The sequence below is a fragment of the Phodopus roborovskii genome, unplaced genomic scaffold, assembly GCF_943737965.1.
Source record: "Phodopus roborovskii unplaced genomic scaffold, PHOROB, whole genome shotgun sequence".
Classification (NCBI taxonomy): domain Eukaryota; kingdom Metazoa; phylum Chordata; class Mammalia; order Rodentia; family Cricetidae; genus Phodopus; species Phodopus roborovskii.
Window position 1 is genome coordinate 22696805 of NW_026126409.1, and position 23430 is coordinate 22720234.

The 23430-nt window shown below is 38.2% G+C and overlaps 1 protein-coding gene across 1 annotated transcript in view; it reads left to right on the forward strand.

Moving 5' to 3' along the window:
- The first annotated feature begins 1188 nt into the window (after positions 1-1188).
- Positions 1189-23430, forward strand: part of Potea (POTE ankyrin domain family member A) — a 143923-nt gene continuing 121681 nt past the window's right edge. Inside the window, exons 1-12 of the mRNA XM_051182086.1 lie at positions 1189-1483; positions 3052-3166; positions 3327-3500; positions 4308-4414; positions 6732-6869; positions 8209-8270; positions 10015-10051; positions 13092-13164; positions 18631-18724; positions 20765-20793; positions 20893-20965; positions 22802-22863. Coding sequence (XP_051038043.1) covers positions 1239-1483; positions 3052-3166; positions 3327-3500; positions 4308-4414; positions 6732-6869; positions 8209-8270; positions 10015-10051; positions 13092-13164; positions 18631-18724; positions 20765-20793; positions 20893-20965; positions 22802-22863 — 1209 coding nt within the window. The 5' untranslated portion in view covers positions 1189-1238. The remainder of the gene's footprint in view (positions 1484-3051; positions 3167-3326; positions 3501-4307; positions 4415-6731; positions 6870-8208; positions 8271-10014; positions 10052-13091; positions 13165-18630; positions 18725-20764; positions 20794-20892; positions 20966-22801; positions 22864-23430) is intronic.

A 23430-nucleotide genomic window follows, 5' to 3' on the forward strand; every position in this document is an offset into this window, starting at 1 on the left:
CCGTGTCACAACATGGCAGAAAAAATTTAGAGGACTCCTTTATTGGCCGGCCCACAGGAAGTGCTCAATATTAATGGGATTATCATCAGTGTTCACTGCTGTTAACATTCTGGTTTCTCTTGGCTTTATCCCACCCTTTTCCTGGGGGTCACCCCTTTTCTCAGGTTTACAGAATAGTAGATGGGCGTAATAAGGACAATTTGAGGTTCTGTTATGATTAGCAATTAGCAGTTTGATGTTTCTTCTGGGGCTCCAAATCACCAGTGCTCTGGAACTGCTAAGAATGGTGGAGGTGAGCTCTTATAGAGGGGCACAAAGTTCAACACAAGTGCATACTTAAAAAAGTGCATGATCTATTATTGAGTGTACTGTCCTGTAGTGGATTCACACATTATACATAATTAAAGGCTTTTTACATGTACATTTTTTTTATAGATAGATTGTTTACTTGGCCTGAATTTAAACCACGTTGACAGCTGGAGAGGTCTGAAGAATGTTCATTCATGCATTTTTCTGTGTCAGAAAAACCCCTCAAACTTCAAAGATGCTCACACCTAATCTTATATAACCAAGTCAAAAGTGCTCCCTTATTTTTAGGGCAGATTGAGGTAATACATTTTGCAAGCAAGAAAAGAAAATCTTACAACAATTTTTATAATAAAAGTTTCATGTTAACAAATGTTACTTTATAATCCAAGGTAATATCCCAATTGATATTAGTGTTTATAAATTTTTTAAAAAAGCAAGAAAAGTAAAAAAAAAAATAATTATATTTCCTAATGTATTAGCTCAAAGAATGCATTCTATTTTATGCCCCTTTCTCCATCCTTATGTTGTCCTTTTCTTTAAACCAATATTTGCAGAGTGCTTTCCTACTGGTACAAGTACGAAATGACGGAAACATTCGTCCAACCCCCCATTGACATTTAGACTGTAGGTTCGCTTCCTAGCAGGGCTCGGCACATGGCCACTCAGGATCTTTACCATTGGCTCATGGACGCCAAAGGTGTCAAGAGTTGTGCTCTTGCTCACTTGTACGAACTAGCACGTGCACATTGTGTTTAGAAGTGTTGCTTGGCAACCGTGCTTCTGCCAACTGCTTAAGGCCCTGGTTGGGAGACGTTTAAGTCCTGAGCTCCTCTGTGCAAATGTTGCTGGCGAGTCTTATTTTTTACTGAGACCTAATACTGGGCTGGGGTACCAGAAAAGATGAGAATTTGGGAAGGGACCTGAAGCCAATGGCTTTTGCCATGAAGAAGATCTTTGGGGTTAAGGAAAAGACACCCTTCGGTTTCTGTGATGGCCCACAAATGTCCGTCTCTGAATTTTTCTTCGGTGAATGTCCCAACTATCCAAAATACCATACAACATACAGACCCGCAGGGCAGATCCATCGGGTTGCAGCTGAGGGCGATGCAGGCAGGATGGAGATTCTCATCACGCTTGGACAATGCAGCGTATTTGACAGAGACCACAAGAACAGGTATGGGGGAGGGAGCGCAGGCAACTGTCTATCTCATGGGCTGGCCAGCATGGGAGAAGGGCTGTTTCTCTCCCTGGCTTCCCCAAGAGGTTGGATGGACAATGAGGGAGGGGGGTCCGCCTGTGCTTCTGGGGCTCAGCACCCGAGACCTGTACACCTGGGAGGGGTCCTGAGCTGCCAAACTAACTTTTGACTGCTTCCCCGTCTCCTTCTGATTAGTCCAACAGAGCTGGCAACCAGAGCTCTGCCAGTTGTGTCTGCTGTTGTCAAACATCAAAGTCCTGATGTCCCTGTGTCCAGAGAGACATGGTTTTCACAGAGACCTAGTATTGGCTGGGGTCTGGGGTGAAGTGACGAATGTGTTCTATTCACAGCATACACACGGATCTTAGATGCTGTGTTAAGAAAGGGGCCATGCACTGAAGTGCTGGCACACACGGACATCTTTCATGCTGGTGTTGAAAATAATAGCACTTCCTCCCATTTCTTTCTTTCTCCTTCTCTTCCCTCCTCTTTTCCTTTCCCTGTTTCCCTTCTCTTCTCCCTCCTCTCCTTCCTTTTCCTCCCCCTCTCCCTTTTCCTTTTTTCTACTTCCCCTTTCTCCTCCTCTTCCCCTCTTCTTTCTCCTCCTCCTCCCTCTTGCCCTTTCCTTGTCCTTCCCACCCCATTTCCGGTGGGGAGGGCTTCTCCTAACAGTGTCCTATGCCCTGCCATCTCTGTGTGAAGCAGAGCTGGAGTTTATTAGAAAGTTAAACAGTTGTAAACACATGAATTGATAGAGGACACTACACACCCAAGATAGGGACTGGGTTCAACCTTCTCAAGAGTTACCTAGATACCTTTTTTTGTTTCAAAGTTTATGCATCAGGAAGTTGAGGCATAGGAAGACTGAGAGATTAAACCCAAGGGGAATTTAATTCAAAGATGATGTCTTTCTTTTCTTAAAGAAAAATCTTTTTTCATACAGTATAATCAGATCAAGCTTTCCCCTCCCTAGCTCTTTTCACACCCTCCTCATGTCCTCACTCACCCAACTCCACATGCTTTATCTCTTTATAAAACAAGGAAATGAAACAAAACAAGACAAAAGAAAACTATCCCCAAGAAACACACACAAAAAGAGTCCCAATAAAAGCACAAAAATGGAAACCAAAATATACAGCAAAAGACCAATAATACATTTTTTTTTTGGTAAACAAAGGAAAATGAGACAAATGTTTACAGAAATACTACTGAGTTCATTTTATATCCAGCCATGCTTTCTTATATTCAAATAAGCTGCTCTGGGCTGATTCAAGTGAGCAACTCAATGACAGAGCAGTTCTTAACAGGAAGATGTGATCTATCCATGGGTCACATGGTCACATAGAGAAAGGACTTCAGATAGGTTGTCCTTTCTTTAGAATTAAAAAAAAAAATAAAATAAAATAAAAACTGGAAATTTTGTCCTTTTCTAAGAACATCGAAGATTTGTTTAGAAGGCAAGAAAATGACAGGATATTTAATGTGATAATTACACATTGGGACAGTGTTCTACAATGTCACAAAGACTCCTTTTATTTCCACAGGACAGCTTTGCATTTTGCCTGTGTCTATGGCCGTCTACCAGTGGTGAATGTTCTAGTGAATAATAATTGCGAGATCGATGCCTTGGACAAGAACCACATCACACCTCTGATGAAGGTAGGTTGCGCCATTAACTTCAGCATGAGCTCCAAGTGATTGAAGGGATTATGGTGGAAAGAATGCTACCTCCATTTACATGTAGCTTGCTGATGAAACCTGAGGGATGTTTATCTTGGATTCCTTGAGCTGATAATCTGCTTTTTGTTATAAAACGCAGTCTGTCCAATGCTGGAAGCAGAAATGTGCAGCTGTTCTATTGGAGCACGGTGCTAATCCGAACATTAGGGATGACAGCGGCAACTGCGCCTTGCACTATGCTGTGTACAACGGGCATGAAGAGATGGCATCACTACTGCTCGAATACCATGCTGATATTGAACAAAAAACCAAAGTACAGTTCACTGCTTTTTAATTTCAAAATCCAAATACATCTTTTAATAGTGACAAAGGTGGGGGTCCAACATTTCATGTTTAGAAACCTACACATTTCCTGAGTGAAAATAGTTGGAAAAGGACTCAACTGTAGAATCTGTGAGTCCAACACCCAAATTTAGAAACATTTGATGCACAGCTATTTTTACACATTTAATGTGAAATATTTGAGAAACCACTGAATCTCTTAGAGGTTCAACTTCCTCATTTTTGTCTTTTCCTAATCATCTCCCTTGACTTTTGTAAAGTTTGGAAATGGCTTCCTCTCAAAACTCAGGGACAACCAAATCGCTCACGTAAAATGGAAATCGTGATGCTGATGGCAAGTTATTGCCAAGTGACCTGAGGCTGAAGAAGAAAAGGAGCAGAGGGAAATGTGGTGCATCTGGAAATTAGGTTCCTCTGCAGGAGGAGAAGCAGGCAGATGCACCCCGCAGAGTCTCCACTCCAGCTTGATCACCAGGGGCTCAGGAATGCTGAGGTGGATGGGAATAGAATGAGTTCACACTGGGACTGCATCTGATGGGGACTCTTGCAGGCTCTGAAGAAGCTTAGGTTCATGTGACTATTCTAGGGCAGGAGAGGAGCATTTCAAAGACAGGAAACAGGGCAAGTGAAAGGGAGCATTGTTAGAAGGTAGGATCATTTACCCACCGTGACTTTATGCTTTTATCATGCATTTGTATTTGTACTGTCCTTTATAAGATTTTTAGGTAAGTTGAGACATGTAACTTTTAAATTACAAATTGGTTTTATTGTTTTGCAGGATGGCTTCACACCACTTTTGCTGGCACTCAGAGAGAGGAGAGTAGAGGTGGCAGAATTTTTAGTGAAAAAAGGAGCAGATGTACATGTTGTAGATGACATGCAAAGGTAAAGTCATTTGAAATAAAAGGAAGTTGAACATTAGTGGTAGTCTGAACTGCTAGCAACCATGCAACTCAGAAACATAGTTGGTTGGAGGAAGAGGACTAATTTACCAAGGATACAATGAAAACATAGATATAGGCCTCAGTTTAGTCTGTTAGAGATGAAAAGTATTTGTTTGAAGTGAGCAGTGCAAATAATTTCTCTCTCTCTCTCTCTCTCTCTCTCTATATATATATATATATATAACCTCTTTCTATATAAATATGTATGTCACATTACCTTACTGTACTGAATGAATATTGTTATTTATAATATGACTTTGTTGGCCCTTTGGTTTTAGGAATTTATGAGCTAAATGAGTTTCATTTGTTTTTAAAACTTATGAACTTTTAGGATGATTATTTTGATTCATGATATGATTGTTAATTATCCAATGGTATTTCTGTTTTTATTTTTAGATTTACTTTTTACTTATTTATTTTATTTAAAATATTTTAGTAACTTTTTGAGAATTTAATGTGATGTATTTTGATCATTCACTCATCATCCTACCTCAACTTTGTATCCTCTTGTTTAGAAAATAATCAATGACATATCCACTCCAGTTTGTGCTGTCCATATACTTATGAATGTGGTGCCATCCACTGGAGCGTCATTCAGGAGCCACACCCTTAAAGCTATCTGATTCTCCCTTCCCTAGAAGCCACCAACAGTCAATAGTTCCTTTGCTAGGAGCCCCTCCCCAGTGCATACAAAGGGATGACTTTGATTGGCTTGATCTTGTATAGGCAACCACAGCTGCTGTGAATTCATGAGCACATCAGTCCTGCCTTGTACAGAAGACATGGTTTTGCTCCACTCCTTCCCAACCTATGACTCCCTATATCCTCTTTCCCGTGGTCCCTGAGCCTTGAGGAAGGGGTATGATGTAGATGTCCCATTTGTGGCTGAGGCCTCCTCAGTTACTTATTTTCTGCCCTTTGACCAGCTGTGAGTTTTTGCATTAACCATCTGTGGTGATTATTTTGTTTGTGCTTTAACAAATAAAACTTGCCTGAAAATCAGAGTGAGGAGCTGGCCACACTAGTTAACCTTGGAGACCAGGTAGTGGTGGCTCACACCTTTAATCCCAGTAATTGGGAGGCAGAGACAGGAAGGGATATTGTTGGGCAGAGAGAGGAATATAAGGCAGGAGGAGACAGAGTTCATGCATTTAGTCTGAGGATTCCTAGAGACAGGATCACCATTTAGTCTGAGTGTTTGGTAGAGGTAAAGGGTCTCTCTAGTGACTGGCTGCTCTGCTTCTCTGATCTTTCAGCATTAATCCCTATATCTCACTCTGGGTTTTTATTATTAAGACCTATTAGAACACATGCTACAACCATCATTTACCACACAAGAAAACTTCTCTATTGAGGTCTCAGAGATCTTATAGTATTTTCACATTTCCTTCTTGTATACGTTAAGATAATATATTCAGCCAAATAGGAGCTGAAAATTATGGTATGAGGAATCACTCTTTAAATTGCATTTCTTTGTAGAATATTGATGTCAGGCTACCCTTAAGTTAATATTAATTGTTATGATTAAATGTTAATTTTTCCTCCTTACCATCCCTGATTTATTTTAACCTATTTATATTTACTTGGCATTGGAAGGGAGATAAAAGCAATAATTGAATAAAATTTAATGAAGATAAATCATAAATGAATGTTAAAAGAGGAGGTTTTAGGTACATTTAAGACTGGATTAAATTTTCAGTTTTCCCAGTTGCTAGGTATGTCATCTTCAGAATGATGCTCACACCCACATATACCCCCTGGTGTGAAACAGATGATAACATCTTTAATAAGGAGTTATAGGATTATTTACATAGCCCTTAGTTTAGTACAGTTACATAGTCATCAACATCAGTAACTAAAAGAACTATGAATTTTATTATTATTATTTTTTGTATTACCACCATTCAAATCATGCACATAACATTGAATTACTTCATCTTCAGCTTATTAAGAACTGTGATATATTACATTAGGCTAGGGAAATGTGAACTCTTCCTTAACTTTTTCAGAGGTGAAACTTCAGCATAGCTAAAGGAATTCTACCCCAAAGTAGATAAGTGGGAAAAGCTATTTCCTTCTTTATCCTGGGGGGATAGCCTCACAAAGAGGAACAATTAGGGGTCCATGATGCTATGTCTGTTAGAAAATGGTTCATTCTACACAGACAGGTGAGATACTAAGTTGGTAAGACACATCTATGTAGATTTAACTAATTTCATTCATTTTATAACAGTGAATCAATCTTTCTGCTATTTTAGAAACACCTTGATATATGCTATACGATGTGGATCAAAAGATATGGCTACATTACTCCTTCAGAAAGGCATTGACTTCTTCTACAAGGATGTCTTTGGATGGACGGCATTACGGTATGCTATTGAAGGCCACTGTACTTTGTAAGTATTTCTATTAACATGTTAATTAAAGTTATACTGATGTTAAAACACAGATACAACTGTTGCATTGTCCACTTGAGGGGTCACTGCACTGTGTAGTTTTAGAATGTTGGTGTGGGTAGTTTTAGAATGTTGGTGACTTAGTCTACCCAGCCAGTCAGAAATCAAGCAAAATAGGAACAGCATTGGGAATGGAACACTTAAGCTCAGGACTCCTTTTGGTAAATGCTGAGCATTGGACCCATAGCCTCCCATGTGCTAGGCAAGTTTTCTCTCATTTCCAGCTAAGATCTTTAATCTCAGGGATCTCAGCATTTTCCATGCTATCCCCAAATATAACCCCTACTAATGAGATACAAAAAGTATCAATTCTATTTTTGATCTTTTAAAGTAGCTGCTTGAATCTTGAAAGGCCCACTTTAGTAAACAATCATGTTACTTTCCTGTGAGAGCTGTCTTCTGTACCCTCCTCCTTGGCTTTCCAGTACCTGAAGAGATTCTTACATCCAAGGAAACCAATTCTCTTAGAAAAGACAGATGGACAAGAAGGAAGAGGGTAGCCTATCAGTCTTTATTTCTGTTGGTTCTGTCACTGTAAAACAAGCCCTGAAATTCCATAGCAAGTGATATTAACCACTATGATGAGCAAGAGCCAGACTTCAAAGTTTTTATGATAATATACACTCAGAACTGAAAGTTACAGTCCTTTTTCTTGGGTCAGCCAATCAGATAGGAAGGGCAGAGAAGTGCTCCTGTAGTTCTTTAATATTATCTATGTAAGTGATCACCAATAAGCATCCATTTATCATTTATTTTGGGTCTAGTGAAATCTTTATACCCACACCTTACGCTTCCCTCTTTCTGCTTCCGTCTGCCTGAAGTCACACCCAAAGGGTTGTGCTCACCATTACAGGTTCACAGGCAAGACACCACTACAAAATTTTCTTCTTTCCTTATAGGCTTAATTACAAGATTTAGAGCCCGTAAGTTTCAAATATGGAGTAAAATCTTCTCATAGTGCCTCTACTGTTTTCAGTGATAGTCTCTGTTTAGACACTGGGTCTTATGTGCCTCTTGTGGACTTGAGTTTGCTATGTGTCTGAGGATGACTTTGAACCTCTTGATCTTTCTGCCTGTACCTCCCAAATGCTGTGATTACAGGTGTGTGCCACTACGTCTGGTTCTAACCAGATGCTAGAGATAGGACCCATGCTAGACAAAAACTCTGCCAATGGAGCTGCACCTCTGACCTCTGGAGTATTCTTAAGAATTAAGTATGCTAAAAATGTTTTTAAATAAGTCTTAAAATAATAATTGTACTTATTTTTTCAAATGACAGTAGACAGATGCTTCTGGATTTTGAAGAAAACATACATAATAACAAAAATGATAGTGAACCAGGTAAGACTTATAATGCTCTTTGTAGTTCTACCATACACGAAAATGTTGAACTAAGAAAGTTTTCATTTAAAAAGAGTGGAAAATTGTATTTATATTTACTTATGTTCTTTCTGAATATTATACAGATCAGTATACAGATCAGAATGATCACAGATATTAATTACATGAAACTTACAATCAGAAGTGTGACCTTGTCTCAAAAAAAAAATCACATGACGAGTCATTGAGGAAGACCCTTAATATTGACCTCTGGAGTCCATTTGCATGTGCACATATGTACACAGACAAGCCCCAGCTCCAATAATATGTGTATTTCACGAGAGAGAGACAGAGACAGAAAGGCGATAGACAGAGGGGCAGAAAGAGACAGACAGACAGACAGAGAGAGGAGAGAGAAAACAAAAGTAATCAATGTCTTTGTTTTTGTGGAACTAGGAATTGAACCCAAGACTTCCTGCATTTTAGGTAAGCGCTATATAATTAGATTTACCTCTAGCTTTTTTTTTCATCATCAGAAGTTATGATGGCAAAGAATTTTTATGTAAAAAATATATATGTTTATTAGTCATGTTTGTTTGAATAAGATTCTTGTCGAAGAAGTCACACTGTGACATAAATATTCAGCTCCAGGGCTAGGTAAGGATGGAGCAGTCTGGAATTCATAAATGTAAAGGCGATGGCTTCTGGTTTAGGACCATTTCTTCATGATTTTGATATGTCCTTGCTTGGGGAAGTTGGAAGTGGTTGCTGCCTTGATGGTCTCAAAAGCCACTCAAAAGTGTTCTGTACCTCTGCTCTGCTGTCGTGAAGGGCATGCTCAGTCAGTAGTGGTTCTCAGCCTCCACCTCCAGGTGAAGGATCCGGGGCTGCCCTTACTTCCTGATCCATTGCCTGCCAGGAATGTGGCCACAGAGGAGGAATTTGATGTCTCTTAGGTTGCTCTTGCTTCAGAGTCCCTCAGACACTGTATTTATATATTTCTTTAAAAGAAAACAGTATATTTTTATGTCTGTGAAAACATGGCATGGCCACACATGCAAATGGGATGGAGATGTATGATGTGGAAGACACAGAATAAATAAAAAAGAAAGTGAAAACAAAAGGGTTGGCTTGAACAAGCAGCACACAGGTGACTCTTGCATCTTCACTGGCATGTGGAAAGTCTTTGCTGGGGCTCTTGTACCTGGTCTGCTTTGGTGTTTTGAACCCTTCCCCTGTAGGGTGCAGTGTCCATAGATAAGTGTCAGTGTCATAGCATATTAATCCTAAACTGAAAAATTCAACTTGGATTACTTGGAAAATCTCTATTCTATTCTAAGAAATAAACACATTCTCTTATTAGATGACATGACATTATGGCCATAGTCTATATCCCCTTATTAATCTTCCTATTAGCCTAGGTGTATCAGGCAGCTTGCTTGACACTACCAGTTTATAATATGACAACAACATTTTAAAGTTAGTTTCATAGTACTTCACTGGGATTATGGCCATTGTACACAACATTGTACTTTTCATAAATTTTGTACATATTTTTTCTCCCTCCTTGTGACCCATAAACACAAACAACAGAAAGGTCATAATGCATTGACTGCTCCATCAGCAGTATAATTCATATCTACTGTAGAAGAGTCCCATGATGTGTTTCCAAGTGTATGTCTTCTAGCAAAGCTTCTGAGTCATAGATTTTTAATATTTGATACTTCTCTTTCATCTTTTAAAATGCATTTTTATTTTTCTTTAGAAGAACAAATGGATTCTGGAAATGACTCATTGGTTGGGTAAGTTGTACATGTTGATAAAATCTGTATGTTACCTAAGTATTGAAATAGACAGATGTTCAGCATCCTACTCTGGGGGGCACCATGCTTTATATTTAAAATACTGTTGTTTACTAGCATTCTCACAATAGACTTTCAAAGTATATGCTACCACTTCAATGGATTCTTCACTAAGTAGGCAGCCATCTTGCTTGACTCTCCCATTCAATCTCTTGCTTACTCATAGGTTGGCAAGAGCCTGTGTAGCTCTGAAATTTAGATAAGATCTATTTCAGATCAATAGCAAAAGTCAAATTTATATATGAACTCCTTTAGAATCTTCTTGAGAAGTGCAGATATACCCTAACAATTTGTTCAGAATTTTGATAATCACAATGCCAGCTAGTACTCTGTCTTGAGTACCAAGAGTTGTCTGCCCCACCTTGTTTACATGTATTTTGGACAACAGGAATAAGCCAGAAGAGGATTTTCTTTCGTGGAAATCAAGGATATCCATATGCAGAACATGTGGTACAAATTACATTTAATAAATTTTAGGAGATAATTGAAAAATTAATATCCCTACTTATTGATTTTTTTCATTTTTTTCTCCTTTAAGCTTCTATACATACTAGTCCAATGACAGTTTTACTTTACCTATGCTTGTTCTTTTATTTTTGGTGATAATAACCTTTTCTCTGTAAACCAACTTTTCTGTTTTTCTTCTTTTGCTTCTGTCAACTAAATATTGTTTTTCTGCAGAGAAAATTAAAATGCATAAGAAATTTCAGAATTTTAAGGAGTCAAAGAACTAATCAAAATATACTCTTGTATTTTATCCAGATGGAGAGATTAAAACTCGAAAGGTATTAATGTGACTTTTCTGGATGGAAAAAAATTGTGCAGATGACATTTAGACTCATGTGACTTAATATTAAAGCCAAGTGTCATTCTTGTGTTTGATTGATGGGCATTTTAATAAAAGAATTGGGAGGTGAGCCCAGTAATTCCATGAGCACAGGATAAGAATAAAATAAAGATGGCGGAGGACAAGAACGATGTTTATCAAGAATCAACACATATAGAGAAAAGGACACTGGGGTCATTTGGATTTAGGTTTCAGAGAGAAGACTGGAATACAGGCATTTTTGACAAATTTGATAAAAATAAGACAGGGATTAAAGACACAGGATATTGAAAGTTTATATGCAGGCATGTTGAAACTGGAAATCACGACATTCTTGATAAAGATACTGTTTGTTTCTTGAATTGTAGGAACTGGAAAACATCAACATTTCTGTTGGAAATCATTAAGATAATCTGAACTGTTGGGGAGCATCTCTATAACAGCTAGGAGTATGGTGCTATGCACAGCACCTCAGTTTAAATGAGGTGTAAGCACCAGGGGCTAGAAGTTGAGGAACGAAGTGTCCCTGTGGATGAGCTTCCTCCAGCTTTGCTGATCAAACTGACATCTTTCAGTCTGCATGATGGGTAGGAAAATGATTACAGATCACCTGGTACTGCAATCACTGAGGCTTTGTTGGATAGGCTTTGTTGGATGAGGAAAATGGCTGTGTGAATAGTTGAAGCTCTATTTAGCTTGATGCTTTGAAAACACCTTTACTTAAGATTTTTCTGTGCTGGAGATCTTCGTTTTGGAGATTGGCATTGAGCTCCACAGAGGTGGAAGTGGTGGTCACCAGAAGGAAGTATTTCTAAAAGTCTTGGAAGGACAGGTGCAACTATCGGGAGACTAGTTTTACAGAAGTTTTCCTCCTTGAGTGTCTGGGCACTTTTGAGAGTTTTTAAGTGTTTGATAATTTATGTGAACATGAAAAATGCAAGAGGAAAGGAAAGTATCTTGGGGGTATCTCTAACCAACCAAGCAAATGAATTGTATGATTAAAAATTCAAGTCTTTGAAGAAGGAAATCCAAGAAGATGTCAGAAAATGGAAAGATTTCCCATGCTCATGGATCAGTAATATCAACGTAATAAAATAGTAGTTCTACCAAAAACAATCTACAGATTCAACACAGTCCTCATCACAATTCCAACATGATTCTTTACAGACCTTGAAAGAACAATCCTCAAGTTCATATGGAAAAACAAAGGATAGCTAAAACAATCATGAGCAATAAAAGAACTTTTCAAGGTATCACATCCCTATTTTCAAGCTGTTCTACAGAGCTATGGTAATAATAATAATAATAATAATAATAATAATAATAATAATACCTGCATGGTATTGGCAGATAAACAAACAAGTGAATGGAATAGAAGACCCAGACATAAATGCTCAGTCATATAGACACCTGAGTTTTGATAAAGGAGCTGAAAAAACAGTGGAAAAAAGAAAGTGTCTTCAAAAAATGGTGCTAATCTAACTGGATACCTACATGTAGAAGAATGCAAATAGACCCATATTTATCATCCTGCACAAAACTCAAGTCCAGTTCAACAATAATTGGAATTTAAAAATTTAAAATATCTAATCTTTTTTGGAAGAACATTTCACTAACCACACATCCTTGATTTTTGTTTGACTCTTATGTAGTTTGTCTCAAGAGACCCTCTTTGATATTTTTGACTGAAGAGGACAAATGGTTTCTTTTAAGTGGTTGTTTTGCGATCTGAGAAACCATGCCTTCCATCTTTCACAGAGCTTGATCTTAGTGTTCTTTGATCCAGGGAAAGATGTGGAGAGTAGATGATGGATGCCTCCTTTCTCCTATTTAATGCTATCAGGTTTATTTCAGCTATTCTAGCCCAAATGACATGAGCCATTAGTTAATTTATCAGTTTCACATTCATTAAAGGCAATTGGTTAAGACACCTTCTTGGGCTGTTACTATTTTATATGGGGTATAGAGTCAGTCTTCACTGGATAATTCATAAGTAGGAAGGGACAAGTCAAGGTAAGAGAAGGCTTTGATATAGTAAAGTCACATCATATTTACACAAATTAAGACGCCCTATTTCACATGCACGCAGCTGACTTTGTACAAGACTTTTCAGAATAGTTCTTGCCTGTCTTTATTGCATACTTTGCTCTGTAGGATTTCCAGCTGTCCTGATCCTGGACCTCCCTTGCCTGCAATGAAGGAAGATGACTACAACTCTGATACCAAGGTAGGATGCTCCTGTGAGGAATTAACTTCCTTGCACAAGGTTTGCTTTTGTCTTACTCTTAAGATTTAGAGTGGTCTGGATGCAATTTTAGCACATGGATAGTAAGCAGAAACAAGATTATGAGTAGCCAAAAACAAGTGTCAATATGGTAAACAATGAAAAGGTCTAGTAGCTACTTTGAGGTTGTGGGGAAATGGGGTGAAAATACAGAGCTCAAGAGAAATTGTATTAGCTGTAGGCTTCCAATAATAGGGGATATTTGAAATTTGGTCAACAATTATTTGGACAGGTGTAACTTACTGTGACTTATAATGCCCAAGTAAATCTTTAGTAGATTCAATTTGTTATTATAGTAGTCAATTCCCATAGTGCCTTTAGATTCAACAGCACAGAACATCTAGCAGTTTATTTTCTAGGATACTTTTTATTCATTACATTTTAAACTTATGTTTTACAATTTTCATGTTTCTTGTCTTTTTGGTTTTTGTTATGTTTTTAAGGATACTTAGAATTTTGGAATCCTATAAGCTTTTAGGAGAGGCTATCCTCTATTTGTATCTTTGTTACTCTATTTAAACAGAAATAGTACTAGAAATGGAAAATATAGAATTTAAAAATGTGTTTCTCAAAATTTGTGTTAAAGGGGAATATTGAACATTTTCTAAATTTCTTAAGAGTATAGGGAAAGCTGCTTATGAAGTCAAAGTTGGCATATTTTGCTTCAAACAAAATCCACTTCTAATAAACACATAGCAAAAGTTTAATGTCATATTTAAGAAATTCATTTTCTAAGATCATAAATACATCATTTCTTCCCTTCCCTTCCTCCCTTCAAGTCCTCCCATGTACTTCCCTTGTTCCCTCTTTAAAAAATTGTTACGTGTGTGTGTTCCTAAATATATCCTTAGTTTTCTCAGTCAGTATAGTGTTGCTTACATGTGTTTGTTTTCAAGGATGACCATTCAATATTGGGTAACCATTTGGTCTTCTCTTCCCAGTGGAAGACCACTCTCAGCATTCCTCAGCTGTAGTTCTTTGTGTTGGACTGTGGCCTTGTGAGCCTTCCTTTGTCCACATGACTGCGTATGTTGTATCATCCTCATTCAGTTCATGTTAAGTAGGCATGCTGGTGAGAATTCATGGGTGTAGCTCCTGGCTTTCCCAGGATACACTCTTGCACAGGAAACTCCCCGTTTCCCTGGATATTACAATCTTTCTGCCCTCTTTTCTACAGTGATCCCTTAGCGAGGTTCAGAAGTTTGATGGATGAGAACTACACTGATCCATAAGTATAAGGAATAATATTTAGAGTGTAGTTAGGGATTATGCTGGTTTAGTAAAGTAGTGGTTGTAGGGTCTCCTCCAAGATCCATGTCTTTACTAACCACATGCAGTTAGCTGGTTTTCTAGTACCAAGCATTAAAATGTTCTTCAATGTCAAGTTTTAGATGCTTTGGACATATTTATTTGTTCACTTAAAACTTATAATGGAAGTTAGAAAACCTGTTTGTGTATACCCTGGAACATCTAGAATCAAGTTTTACATACGAGACAATTTTGATTATATTTGAGTGTTAATAAATGAATTAGACACATGGATTTCTATTATGCAATGTTGTATGTAATGTCATATGTGTGATGCAGCTCATAATTAATTCTTCTTCAGCCTTTAGGCTATTCAAAGTTAGGAAATTTACACAGAGGAACTGTGCCATTAAAGGGGAAATTAGAGACGTCAGAAACAGGAAAGAAGGGCTACATGATTTCCAGTAATAAGCTTAGAAAAGAATGTTAGATGAGACTTAAAAAAAATCAGCCACTTTGATCTTCAAAATATACAAAGAACTCAAGAAACTAGTCAACAAAACACCAAATAACCCTATTAAAAATGGAGTATAGAACTGAAGAAAGAATTCTCAATAGAGGAAATAAAAAAGGCTGAAAGACACTTAAGAAAGTGCTCCACATCCTTAGCTAACAGGGAAATGCAAATCAAAATAACTTTGAAATACCATCTTACTCCTGCCAGAATGGCTAAAATTAGAAACACCAATGATGACTCATGTTGGAGAGATGTGGAGAAATGGGAACACTCCTCCACTGCTGTTGGGAGTGCAAACTCATACAGCCATTTTGGAGATCAATATGGCAGTTCCTCAGGAAAATGGGAATTAGTTTACCACAGGACCCGGCAATCCCCCTCTTAGGCATATACCCAAAGGATTCACATCCATGCAACAAAGACATCTTTCAACTATGTTTGTAGCAGCACTATTTGTAATAGCAAGAACCTGGAAGCAACCTAGATGCCCCTCAATTGAAGAATGGATAATGAAGATGTGGCACATCTACACAATGGAATACTACTCTGCAGAAAAAAAATAATGGTATCTTGAAATTTGCAGGCAAGTGGATGGCACTTGAAGAAACCATCCTGAATGAGGTAACCCAGTCACAAAAAGAGGAACATAGTATGTACTCACTCATATATGGATTTTAGACCTAGATCAAAGGATCACCAGCCTATAATTCACACCACCAGAGGAACTAGGATACAAGGTGTATTGTAAGAGATTCATATAAAGTCCCTCACAGAAGTGGGAAGGGACAAGTCCCCCAGAGCACAGGGGAAGTGGGGGGGGCAGCGAATGGAGAGAGAAGTAGGAGAAAGAGAGGGGGAGGAGAGTAAAACACATGCGACCAGGAAGATTGAGCCCGGTTAGGAATAGAAGACGAGAGAGAGAGAGAGAGAGAGAGAGAGAGAGAGAGAGAGAGAGCACTTAAAAGAAGGAGCCAATATTGGTTTGAAGATAAAATTGAACACAAAGGTCTAGAGAACTACAAAACTGCCACCAACTAACAATTTGAGCTTCCGTGGAAAGGCTACCATAAATGCCCTTCCTGGATAGTGAGATCAACAACTAACTTATCCATGGAGCCTTCATCTAATGCCTATTGGAAACAGGAGCAAACACCCATACATAAACACTGAGTCGAACTAGAACCCAGAAGCAGATGGAGAGGACAAGACCAGGCTGCAGAAACACATAGAGACAGTTTACCTGAACAACAAGGAACTATCGGGCCACCAGACCGATAGCTGGGAAGCCAGCATGGGACTGACTCAGGCCCCCCTGATTATGGGTCTCAGCCAGAAGGACTGAGCAGTCTAAGGGACCTCAGACAGTGGAGCCAGAATGTATCCCTGGTGCACAAAAGGACCTTGCAAACACATCCCCCATGGAGGGATAACTGCCTTAACCTAGAGACAGGAGAGAAGCCCTAGTCCATACTTCACATGACCTGTCAGATCTACATGACCCCAACTGGATGGCATTCCCCTACATATGGAATTGGGGTGGGGGGATAGGAGGGGAGGGTGGTTAGGGTGCATGTGAGAGGGCAGAGAGGGTAAAAAGGAGGGAGAGGGAACTGGGATCGACATGTAAAATAATAAATTAAATTAAAAAAGTGCTGTGACTCCAAAATTTAAGTTGAAGGACAAGTTACTGGGGAAAAGGATTTCTATTTTTGTTTCCACAGAAAATGAAAAGCTGTGGATTCCTTCCAGACTAATGTGGTTTGATCAAGCCAGACCACCTGAAACAGAGTACCAGGTGATCCTACATTCAAAACAGCTGGACAAAGCAGCCTTGCAGACTACAGCCAGGATTTCTGCATCTTCTTAGAATCCCATGACAGCACCCCTTACCAGCAGGAAGTAGTTTGTAAAGAACGACGCCTAAATTCCCCCCCCCCAAAAAAAACAGCCACCTAAAAAATATCCAGTCTAAAGCCATATTAGAATCGTGATTATCAATTCTTTCTCCCAGTGGAAATCTGAGAGATAATTTTGTTTAGTGTACTTCTTTTAGCTTTGTTTTCAGTTAGTGGTTACCATATCATGGTTGTTTACCTACAAAATTATTTATTTTACAGCAATAAAATATTTATTATATGATACCCACAAAGGGCAACACTATTATAGACAACAGTATTCCTGGACACATACACCCCTTGCAAAAAGCTTCTTTTCTATTTCTACTTGGAACATATTATTTTCTTCAGTGTTGGAGCTCAAACCCAGCATCTTACACACAGTGGGCAAAAGTTTTTCCACTGAGAAACATATCCAAGCCACTGTGGGTGCTTTATACTAACAGTTTTGTTTAGGAAGCTCTTGCCCAAATGACCCAGTTTCTAAATTCCTCTGTTTTTATACCACCTAATATACATAGAAATAGCTCTTTAAGCCAAATGCCTCTTAATTCTAGTTTGTGTCTGTCTGTCTGTGTCCATTTGTGCAGATGTGCATGTGTCACAGCGAGCATGTGGAGGTCAGAGGTCCACCTTGTGGAGTCATTTCCCTCTTTCCACCATGTGTGGGTTGTTGGTCTCAAGCTCAGGTGTCAAGATTCCTAACAGATACCTCTCCCCTCTGAGCCATCTTGCAGGCTCAAGCCAAGTACCTTAATATGGAAATGATTTCAGTCATCTGAAATACCTCAGTGTCCACTGCTTTAATAGATCAATCATATTTATAAGAATATGTGGTGATATTTATGATTTATTAAAGCTTGCCTGAGAGCTCAGAATACAAAGCTAGTCGCAAGTCATGGAGCCAGGCAGTGGTGATACACACCTTTAACCTCAGTAGCCATAGAGGCAGGCTGTAGTGGCACACACCTTTAATCTCAGGACTCAAGAGACAAGCAGAAGGATCTCTTTTAGTTCAAGGCCACACTGAGCTACAAGAAATTTATCCAGTCTAAAAGAGGAACAGCTCACATAAAGGTGATCTCAGCACTTGAGATCACATGCCTTTAATCCCAGTACCAGGGAGGTGAAGACAGTGGTTGAGAGAGGTATAAAAGGTATACCGAGGTATACCAAGGTATACCGAGAGAGGTATAAAAGGAAGGAACATAGGGTCTCATGTGGAGATTTAGTTTCCAGACAAGGAGACCAATTGTCTCTGTGGATTCATGCAGCTAGCTGGATGACCCTTTCAGTCTGAGGTAGAGGTAAGAGCTGATGGCCTGATCTTCAGCTTGAACCTTGAAACCCAATATTAGTCTCTGGGTTTTTATATGTGTTTACATATGCACATTTATAAAATGCCCCTTTGTTTTTGATATGGAATCTATCTAAGAGTTAGGTGCTATAATTGTAGTTTCTCTTTGGAAATATGCATGCAAGTAAGTATCTTTCTTGCTTGTGAATAGTTTTTCCTGTAAATTGCCATGTCTGGTTTGCAGAAATATTAGCCTTATAAAGGTTTCCACTTAAAGCCACAAAGATGGACTTAATTTAGAGAGGCATGTATAAGGTTCAGTACTGAAACACCTGAGGTTTTAAACATATTTTTCCTTTTCTTGTATGATTGCTTAAAAATAACCAGCTCACATAGTTCTTAAAGTGATTAAGGAAATTTTATGCAGTGAATTGTAATATTAATTTTACCAGAGCATCTCTGAGAGGGCTCCTCTGAACTGCGCTTCTAATCCATCTGTGGCTACAGACAAAATATTTGAGAATACAGAAAAAAGAAAGATGGAAGGTATGCTCTCTACTTTGTAAAAGTGTCATTTTGGAGGAGGTTGTTTAAAACATGAGCATTAGTGATCTAATAACCCAATACATTTTCCTTCTAATGGGCAGTAACTTAACAGAGTGAGGTGAACTGCCAATAAGCTGTGTTTCATCTCAACTTTCCAAAGCACATTAAACTTAGAACGTTACTTGAAGGCACTAAACTAAATTAGGAAGACTATTTCAAGATATGCTTACAATCAAGGGCTACATGTATGTAAGGAAAAGCGAATGAAAACTTGAAAGTACGAAGACCAGAGAGGATGTTTCCTTTTTAAAGGAGAGGGAGGCTCCTGAACACCTGCAAGTAATGATGCATGAACTAAATAAAGGGTGTGCTGCACTTTCACCATGGCAATTTCCTTTTAATTTTTTTTTATTCTGATAGGGGGAGGTTTCAAGGGTAGGGAGCACATGGGAAGGAATGGGGAGATGAATAGAATCAAGATAAATGATGTGAAATCCACAAAGAATCAATAAAAAAAAAAAAAAAAAAAAAAAAAAAAAAAAAAAAAGAGGGAGGATTGGGGCTGCCAGATCCCAGGCAACACCTCACAAACTGGGTACAGGCCTCTTATTAAAGTACATAGACAGAGGCAGGAGTGTAAGGTTATTATCTGCTACACAGAGAGGTCAATGCCAGCTTGAGATACATATACATGGATGCCCCCCTCAAACACACACACACATACACACACACACACACACACACACACACACACACACACACACACACAGAGAGAGAGAGAGAGAGAGAGAGAGAGAGAGAGAGAGAGAGAGAGAGAGAGAGGAAAAGGAAAAGCGAAAGAGCAAGAACAATTCTGGACAACACTGGAATTAACTGAACTTAGTTCAGATGACTTCCATATATATGCATTCAAACCAAAGAAGACGAGGTCATTGCTGCTCCTACGAAAAGTGTTGGGTTGAAGGAATACTAAAATGTAGTAAACTGCAATCATTCATTCACCTCTCCATAATCATGAGGTACTAATGATGTGTATTGAATTGATAACAGTTACCAATAATAATACATAATTGAATGTAGAAGAATATCATATTGCTTATTTATGTGTCTGTGTGAGTAAAGTACCAGTAGTGGACAGAAGAGGCCATGAGTTCTCTGGAACTGGATTTATAGATGGTTGTGAGATAGATACCACATGGGTGCTGGGAATTGAACTCAGGTCCCTTGCTGAGCAGCCAGTGCTCTTAACCACAGAACTATCTCTCCAGCCCCTACAATTATTTTTAATTCAAAGTTAAAAGAATTTATTTAATCATGGCATTTTCACAAGACATTTTTAATGTGCCCATGTTTTTCCCCATTAAAATTTGTTTTCCTGCCCCATTCCTTCTTTTCCTGCTCTTCTGAGAATAATACCATCTGTACTTTTATGCCATTTATACATATGCAAATCTAGATATTACACAGGAGGTAAAACATGTGACATTTGCCTCTCTGAATGTGTCTTATTTAACATACTTTAGCTGTCCTTTGAACAGTTAACACACACCATCGCACCATGGTAATATGGGAAATGATAAACATTATAGGTGTTATAACAAAATTAATATTTTTATTACATTTTGCAGATTCCCCCCACCCCTGAGTATATTCTACTTATTTTTAAATTTCTGTTCACATCCGTGTGAATGTCTGCCATGTGTGTGAGGGTGTCAGCAAATGGCATTTGATCCCATGGAGCTAGAGTCCCAGGCAATTGTGAGCCACCCAATGTGGGCACTAGGAACTGCTCTTGGGTCCTCTGGAAGAGTAAGAAGTGTTAACCACTGAGCAATCTCATGAGCCTCATGGGTACATTTTTTGTTTAGCACGTTTCATTTGTGTTGCTGTCCAGGCCTGTAAAAACCCTGCAAATATTCAAATCACAGAGTAATGATTGGAACGCTAAGAATGAGAATTTGGTTCTGCCCTGATTCTTTTTGAGCATATGATTGGTGTTGAGTCAGCATAGAAATGATCATATTTCCCTTTGCTTTTTAGCATGGGTTGAGGAAGATTTGTCCCTGAAGGTAATAAGCCTTTTATTTATTTTTTTTTATCATGAATTGTTAAACATATCTTATGTGACATATGTAACATTTAAATATTCCGCTTGAAAACACATCTAGCCTGCCACTGAAGTAAGAGAATCTGTTACAAATGAAGGAATAGAAATAATAGAGCTGCTACCATCCGTACCAGGTACGTTACACAAAGTGAATGGACAGAAATAGTGCATGAAAAGCTTGCAGACTTTGCCATCCTAATTTTGTTTTTCCCCCAAGTTGGTGATATGTTTTGATATAAATATGAATGTTATGTTTTTTTAAAAAAAGAGCATTTATGTGTGCCAGAAGAAATCTTTTAAATATAAGTTCAATGAGGTGTTTTCACTTTTGTATTTCAGTGGGATCTCTGTCATAATGATTTACAGAGTAATTATGACATTCATGAGATTTCTGCAGTTTTAAAAATGCTGTTTGAAGAACTGGGTACTCTCCTGCACACCTGTGTGTAATGAGTTCAGTTTTCTCCGCCCACCGGTCTTGTCCCGCCGCTGCGCCAGCCCCAAATAATACACAGAAACTCTGTATTTGATACAATGCTGTTGGTCCGGTTACTTGTTTCTTATTGGCTAGCTCTGGTTTAATTATTAACCCATTTCTGCTGATCTATGTATTTCTCTTACCGGGGAGCCGGCAGGCATACTGCTTTCTCCTGACTCTCCATCTTGGCTCCTCCCTACTACTTCCTCTTTCCTCCTTGTCACGTAGTCCCTCCTATCTAGCTTTCCTATTGGGCAACAGTGCTTTATTCATTAAACCAGTATGAGAAACATATATACATAATGGCATCTCCCATCACCTGTGATCCAAGGCACTTGAGAGGCTCTGACTCATTTTGCTTAGGAGGTTTTAGATTAGTGTGTGCACGTATTTTTTTCCCCCTAAAACTCAAGAAAAGCAATTTCTACTAGGGGGATCCAGTCTGTTTGCTGTCTGGATCTAAAGTGTGTTTCTTTCTTTGCTTTTTTGTTTCTGTGAAATGAGTTCTGTTATTCAGTCACTTATCCTATCAGTAACCACAAATCGCTTGTTACAATGTTACACAATTGACTTCAGGTTTCAAAGCCAAAGAGACTTTTAAAAAGTGTCCTGGTTGCACTTAACAGTTTTTCTTTCTTTCCTGGAAAGTCCTGTTTCTGTTTCACCTCACCCATTAACTCTAGAAAAATCCATCCCTAATATTTTATTTCCATTCTCCAAAACCTCATGGCATTTACTACCAGGACACAGAAATAATTATTGGGTAAAATCAAGAAAAACTGATTATACAGGGGTGACGGAGAAGATTGACAGCTGTAGTGCATGGATGAAGGAGAGACATGGGAGGAACAATTTACAGTTGCAGTGAAAGTCACTGAAATACTGAAATGGACAAAGGAAAGCTGTGGCCAAGGGAGCTCCTTGTGTTAGTCTGAAACTTGGAAGAAGACATTTCTCTGGTAGTTGATGAAAACATTTTCACATGTCAGAAACCATGTGGTCACAGACAAAAGATGTATGAGTTAGCTATTGTATTGAGATGAAAATGCTTAGGAGATTATTTAAAATGTAAAATAAGATAAAAATTAATGCACATTACGAATTTATTCATTTCTAGGGTCTTTGGACATTTGTTTCTTGGGGCTTTATTTGTTTAGAATGAGTGGATGAATTTATGTGCAAATTTTTATGATGTACGTTATTCTCTACTGGCTATGAGTAAATATCTGATGTGCAAGACATTGGATATGTAATCTCCAGGTTGAGAACTACTGCTTTAGACAACTAGAACTATCCAGCTCAATATATACATAAACATACACACACACACACATATATATATACACACACATATATATATATATATAATTGAAATTATTACGGGAAAGTAACAATATAAAGTCATTTAAATAGCCCTTTTTATATATAGACTATTGCTTTATATGAATTCTATGCATTTTAATTAAATAATTGTACTTGTCAACAGAACCAGAGTTAGAATTGATGTCAGTGGAAGAAGATATGTTTGATGAAAGTGAAAATAATCAGCCACTGGTATGAAGATATCTAATTTAAATATCACATAGGATTGTATAGTATTAGCCACATGAAGTCATATTTTTAGATTACTTGACAGAATGAATATTTAATGTTGAAAACATTTTCCCTTGTTATAAAATTTAGCATAGCAAGTTCTAAGATAGCCAGGGCTACACAGAGAAATCCTCAAAACAAACACAAGACAAAACTTCAGAGTATTCTTAAACTCCATACTATTTTATGGCTAAACTTTAAAAAAGTTGTTTGAGAATCTTGCACAATGTGTTTTGATCATATTTATCCAACTCCTTCTAGATTCACCCCAATTCCCTACCCACCTAATTTTGTGTAACCCCCACCCCCCCTTAACCATGCTTTTTTTTTTTTTAATACATTCAATAGAGAATGAAGAACAGAAAGCTTGGTTCACAAATAGCTTGGAGCAGTTGCAAAGGCACAACTAGATGGGTATATGTTATAAAGTTGTAGTTATGTAACTTCAGAAATAAGATTTTTCAGGCACCAATTACCAAGGTCCCATGGCAACCATGTGTGTACTGAGTTTTAAGCTAAGTTAGAAAA